Source organism: Phasianus colchicus, chromosome 4, assembly GCF_987193195.1.
Source record: "Phasianus colchicus chromosome 4, bPhaCol1.hap1.1, whole genome shotgun sequence".
In the NCBI taxonomy this organism is placed as follows: Eukaryota; Metazoa; Chordata; class Aves; order Galliformes; family Phasianidae; genus Phasianus; species Phasianus colchicus.
The window spans coordinates 30,692,399-30,698,099 of record NC_143439.1 but is presented as its reverse complement, the minus strand read 5'-3'; the positions used below and the strand labels follow the sequence as shown (position 1 = coordinate 30,698,099).

The window sequence follows — 5,701 nt, the reverse complement described above, 5'->3', positions numbered from 1 at the left end:
CTTGCTGCGCCTGTGGCTCAGGGCCACCTCTTCCTGGTCCATCCATGATAGTGAATTGTGCCATCCCCAGCGCACTCCATTATGCTTAGGGCTACAAAGATGGCAAAGGGTCCAGAGGGGAAGATGTATGAGGAGAGGCTGAGGTCCCTGGGTTTGTACAGCCCAGAGCAGAGGAGGCTGAGGGGAGACCTCATGGCAGCTACAGCTCCTCACAGGGAGCAGGGAACAGCATGGAACTGCATCGGGAGGGATGGTCTGTTTGGGTGTAAGGAACAGACTCCCCAGGGTAGTGGTCACAGCACTGAGCTGCTGGAGTCCTAAAAACATCTAGACGACACACTCAAACATAGGGTTTGGATTTTGGGTGGTCCTGTGTAGAGCCAGGAGCTGGACTCGATGATCCCTGTGTGTCATCCAACTCGGGATGTTCTATGGCTCTACAAAAGTTGCTCGAGCCTTAAGCAACCACTGTGTCACAATCGGTATTTACCAAGTGACTAAAGTAGAGCAGGCTTTCTCATAACCAGCTCTATTTATAAGACTCTATGCAAATGCCAAAGAATCCTTTTATTTGTCAAAACAATCTTCAGCAAAGGAGGCTCAGTGGGGCATTTGCGTTTTAGGATAAAGGCTGGGGACAAGGCTCTCCCCAGCTTCTTGTGTGAACAGGACAGCTGGCTTCCTGCAACCTGCAAGGCGATTTTGGAGCCAAGCCCTATTCCAGCAGTGCTGCCATTCAGGTGAGAGCTCTCAGGCACCCGATATTCCCCAGGGTACAGTGTGGGTTATGGTTATCCTTCAACTGGGAAAACAGTTGGCTTTAAAGCTACACAATGGTGACATAGGCATTGAGGTTACGTCTCCAGAGCCAAAAGGAAGGAGAATCTGTGGAGGCAGAGAAGGTGGGCAGTGGGTGGCCCAGCGGAGACATGGGCTGGGCAACAGAAAGCAGGAGAGCAGAGCGAGAATGGCCACATTTCTGAACTCAGCTCCTCCCCTGCCACCGCCCCACAGCTCAGTTTCAGAAACACGGAGGCAATTCACTGTCAAAAGACTTGTGTGTCCTCGGGTTTCAGTTGGCTTGCCTTTCTGCCAGGCGGGAGCACACGTGGAGCCCTGCAGAAGAGAGGCGTGGGGCTTATCCAAAATGTTTTGTTCCCAATGTCTCCTTCACCATTTGGCTTGTGATTCCCCTGCACAAACTTGCATGGTGGCTGGGAAGAAAAAAGTGAAAACATGGCTGGATGCCAAATGCTGTCCCCCGTCCCATAGGATATGTATATATATATTTAAATTAATGACTTTAAATGAACCCTCCCCCACTGCACTCATTGCTGTGACATCACTCCCAAGTGACGCCCAAGTCTAAATACGGCTGTAAACAGGAATCGTCCCCACGGGAGTCACGCTGACTATAAATCCAGCAGCAGAGAGGCTTGCTGAGCAGAAGAGAGGTTACAGCTTCCTGCTGGCTGGGGATGGTGAGGAAGCACTGCTGGGTGCTGCTGGGCATGCAGCTGCCGCAACAGGGAAACTGAGGCTGGCGCTGCTGGGAGGGGCAGGGCTGGGAAAGGAGCTGTGCCTTGCCTCGGCCAGAGGCCACTGGGGAAGAGGGAGCTGCTGGTGACAGGGATGCCTAAGCTGGGGCTCAGCAAGCATAATCCCTCCAGTCTCAGCCTTGGCAATAACCCCAGCCCCTTTCTGTAGTGCCTGACCCCACCATCCAGGAGCAATGGCCACAGAGAAGTCAGTGACTCCTACTGAGGAGCAGCTAGAGATCCTGGAGTACAATTTTTGCAAGGTGAACAAGCATCCTGATCCCACCACGCTGTGCCTCATTGCAGCTGAGACCGGGCTTTCTGAAGAGCAGACCCTGGTGAGTGTGCACCCCTCAGCCTCCCCTTGGCACTGGCCCTGCTCTCCCCACACGTGCCTCTGCACCCTACACACCTCCTGCCTACCCTGTCCTCTGTTCTTCATCATACACCCTGTATCTTCTGCCCCCACAAACTCCTTGCTGTACCTCTCATGCTACCCCATCACCCCTGCACCCCTTTGTGACCCACATATTCCCTCCTTACACTCTTATACTTCACATTACTGTACCCTGTGTACTGCACCCACAAGCCTTCTTTGCATTACTAACCCCACACTGCACCCATGGAGCCCTGCTGAACCCCACCTCCTCCCTGCACCCCACCAGTTTCTGCTCTGGCATCCCCAAAACCCCTCCCCCTGTAACCGCAGCCACCTGGGCTTCCCAAATCACAGCTGGATGCCCTGTTGGTTTCCTTGTGGCCTCAGTGTCCCAACCCCAGGCTGGGCTGGGCAGTTAGCACTTTCAGCACCTGCTGTATGTCACTAGCTGGCAGCAGGGCCATGCATGTTGTCCATTCCTTTCAACCTAATAGTCCTCATAGTTCCTTCTGAGAGTCCCAGGTACCCAAATGACCGTTGGTTTTGTGGTAAGAAGAAATTGCAGTCATTTTAAAACAGATGCAGGATAGATACAGTTCATGCAGGATGTGCTGTGGGACATACCCAAGCTGTGCCAACTCTCCATCACTGCAGTTAAGATAGTCCAGCATCCCTGAATGTTACGTTAGGAAAATCTGTCAGCATCTCTGAGAGACATGAAGGCCTCTAACCGTGCTTCCAGGGAGAGGCTGCCTCTGCTTGGGACTTGCTGAGTGCCTTGTGCTCCATCTGGCTGCCTGCTGGGTCTCAAAGGCAACCAGCTCCTTCCCAACACCAGGCTGCAGAGCAGCTCTTGTTTTGATGCAGATGCGTTATGAACTCCTAGATCCATAGCAGGTTTCCTGAGTATAGAAATCAAACACACACACAGAAGAAGTTAGCAGCATTTTGCAGAGTTACCAGAGTTGGTTCTCCCTGGGCAAAGCCAAGGGACAGGAGAGGCAAGCAAGCAGTGCCAGTATTTAGCCTGTTCCAGGGAAGGATACTGGGTGTAACACCCAGGGTGCTCCCAGAGTTCTGAAGATGAAGGTCACATTAGGAAGAGGATCAGGATTGAGCTGCGATGTGCCTGCATTGTGTATGGCACAGACTCACCACTCCTGACACTCAGCTTTATTGGCCAGATATAGCAAGCATTTTAATGCCAGAAAAATCAAGATGCAGATGTACTGAGTCAACAGGACATGATGGTTTGGGACAGGAAGTGAAATTTTTTAGAAGGCAGGCAGGCAGGCAATCAGCTCATTGGATGCAGTCTAAGGCAGAGCTAGTGCGAGAGCCACTTGCACTGAACACCATGGTTGTATCATTAGTGACTGGAATGGCTTCAAAAATAGCTGTGAACAAATATAGCAACAGAATGAGCAGCAACAAAGCGTGTCACAGGCACATGCCTAAAGACAAGCTTGAGCCGTGCTTCCAGCACATGAGTTATACTTCTTACGGAGGTGGTGTGGCTTTACCCAACTGCTTTTGTCCAGCATTTCAAATTGCAGCTGAGCTGAAGTGACACCAGCAGGTCTGAGAGCTGGGTTAGAGATGCCAAGTCATAAAAAATAATGTAGCAATTAATATTACTTGAAGACTAAGATAAATTTTAACCCACCTTAAAAATCTGTTTGTCCTTAAATCTGCAGAGTGTCACTGTGTTTTTCCTTTCAGTCTTCCTGAAGCAAGTTAACTTTTGGTTCCTGTCATTTTGGGATCTGCAGTGACTGTTTCACTGCTACAGCCATTTATACAGACGCTACCCAGGAGGTTTAGCCTAGTTACTCTGTTTGCAAGACAAATCTGGACTCACAGCAATAAAATGAGGACTCACAGAGGTTGTCAAGGTCTGAAAAGGCCTGAAAGAGATGCACTCACATTTGACAAAACCTTTTGGTTATGAGCACCTTGATAAAAGCAGCACCCCAAGTTTCCTTCACCTCATTCCACATGCTGGCCCCATCTGCACGTTTTGCAAGGCTTTCTGAAGATTTGCTCAGCCCACTGCATTCAGTTTCTGTTGTTTTTTTTCCTTCCAGAAATGGTTCAAGCAGCGCCTGGCAGAGTGGAGGAAGTCTGAAGGGCTGCCTTCAGAATGTGGGTCTGTCAGGGACTAGAGGATGCTGCTCCTGGCCCCATCCATGCTGTAAACGATGGTGAAGATCTTCAGAGTGGGTTTACTTGGGGTTCTTCTGTCACAAAAGGTTTCAAGATACAAAGCAATACCCTGATATTTAACATAATTTTTATTTATAGAAGATTATATATATATATATATATATATATAATATGTATGTATATGTGTATACAGCTTCTGATGGCTGCGTAACTGGTCTAGCAATTCCCATTAATAGCAGCTGCACAGGCCAGGAAATCTCATGCCCTTTTCCTGGGCTCATGGAAAAGCTGCCATGAAACATTCAAGCACAGGAGGGAGGAATAGAGATTTCTTTTCCCTATTATCCCAAGAGGCAAAGCATGCATGCTAGCTTTATATAGAGAAAATCCAGAGAGGAGGGCAATTGGAAAACTTGATGTCTTGTTCTTGTGATGTCTTGGTTAGTTTAAGGTGCCCATGCCAGCTCTGGATATTGACAGGCTAAGAGCCTACATCATTAACAGACTGAGCCAAGATCCCTTGAATGTATGTCTCACATTTCTGTTAAAGATCACCGAAGAGAGAGAACTGGTCTTTTCTTTGTCCAAAGTGTGAATAAAAAGATTTTTGGTGAGAGATGCCGTGTTGTGTCCCTGCCCATAGTCCCTGCCCCAGGAACAGAAGGCACACTCCTCTGGGTGGACAACACTTCTCCAAGACAGAGTCAGCAGGCTCTGGGTTTTTCCCCTCTTGCCACAGAGCTGGGCAACCTCTGGTTCCAGGGCACCCTCCATCCATCCACAGCAGCCCATGCAGCCCTGCACACGCCCCAGGCGTGAGGTAGCAAGATGCTGGTTGGGGGGTTCCCTGCAGGGAAGGCCAGCTGCCAGCCCCTTTATGGCTGTTCCCAAACCAGAGTGACAGCTGGGGCTCTCCACAGAGGCCAGTTTCTGGTCCATTCTGGTACAGGACAGACTGAAAAGTAACAAGCATTATTACCTAGTGACCTTACTTTGTACAATAGGGATCAAAATCCTCTCTTTAATAGATCAGTGAGTCAATTAGTGGATCCTCTGATAAATCCTCTTCTAGTTTGTGGTCACCTGCCTCTACTACTCCTGAAGGAATCAGCTTAACACAGGGAAGATTAAGATACACTGACTGGCACTTAAACTGCCATGTGCTTAGGAGAATCCTTATTTTTGCTTATTCATTTATTCTCCTGCAATGGTATGTTCATTTTATCCCTTGCTGGAGAACATCACTTTCATGTCAGTATCTCCAGCCTACTGCCAAGGCTTGGGTTGCCAATGCCAAGCACACTAAACTCACTAGAAACAGATAAAATCATTTTCTCCTGTGCCACGTCCTGCTCAGGCTGTGCTGCTTCCATACAATCCAGCAGCCAAACCAACCCACCCTTGGACCCAACTGAAGCTCCAGGTTTGCCCTGTAGAATGTGGCACTAATACCCAAACCCAATAATGCCACTAATCTTGGGCATGATAGAGATGTTGTAGCATACCATGAGAGGGTCTAGATTGTCTCTTGGTTTTCCCATATAAGCCTGGTAAGAACAGTAAGGGTGTGAAATGTGCCTTTAAAAACATACAAATGCATTATGTCTCTGTTGGGACC

General features: G+C 49.0%; 1 protein-coding gene across 2 annotated transcripts; it reads left to right on the top strand.

The window, feature by feature from the left end:
* The first annotated feature begins 613 nt into the window (after nt 1-613).
* On the top strand, nt 614-4,637 carry HOPX (HOP homeobox). 2 transcript variants are annotated; one of them, XM_031596744.2, is made up of 3 exons: nt 614-740; nt 1,708-1,876; nt 4,005-4,637. In XM_031596744.2, the coding sequence occupies exons 2-3, from the start codon at nt 1,733-1,735 to the stop codon at nt 4,080-4,082; spliced, it is 222 nt and encodes a 73-aa protein (XP_031452604.1). In that variant the 5' UTR covers nt 614-740; nt 1,708-1,732; the 3' UTR covers nt 4,083-4,637. The 2 variants fall into 2 exon arrangements, with proteins under 2 accessions (XP_031452604.1, XP_031452602.1); XM_031596742.2 differs by lacking the exon at nt 614-740 and adding an exon at nt 1,335-1,481.
* Nucleotides 4,638-5,701: the final 1,064 nt, after the last annotated feature.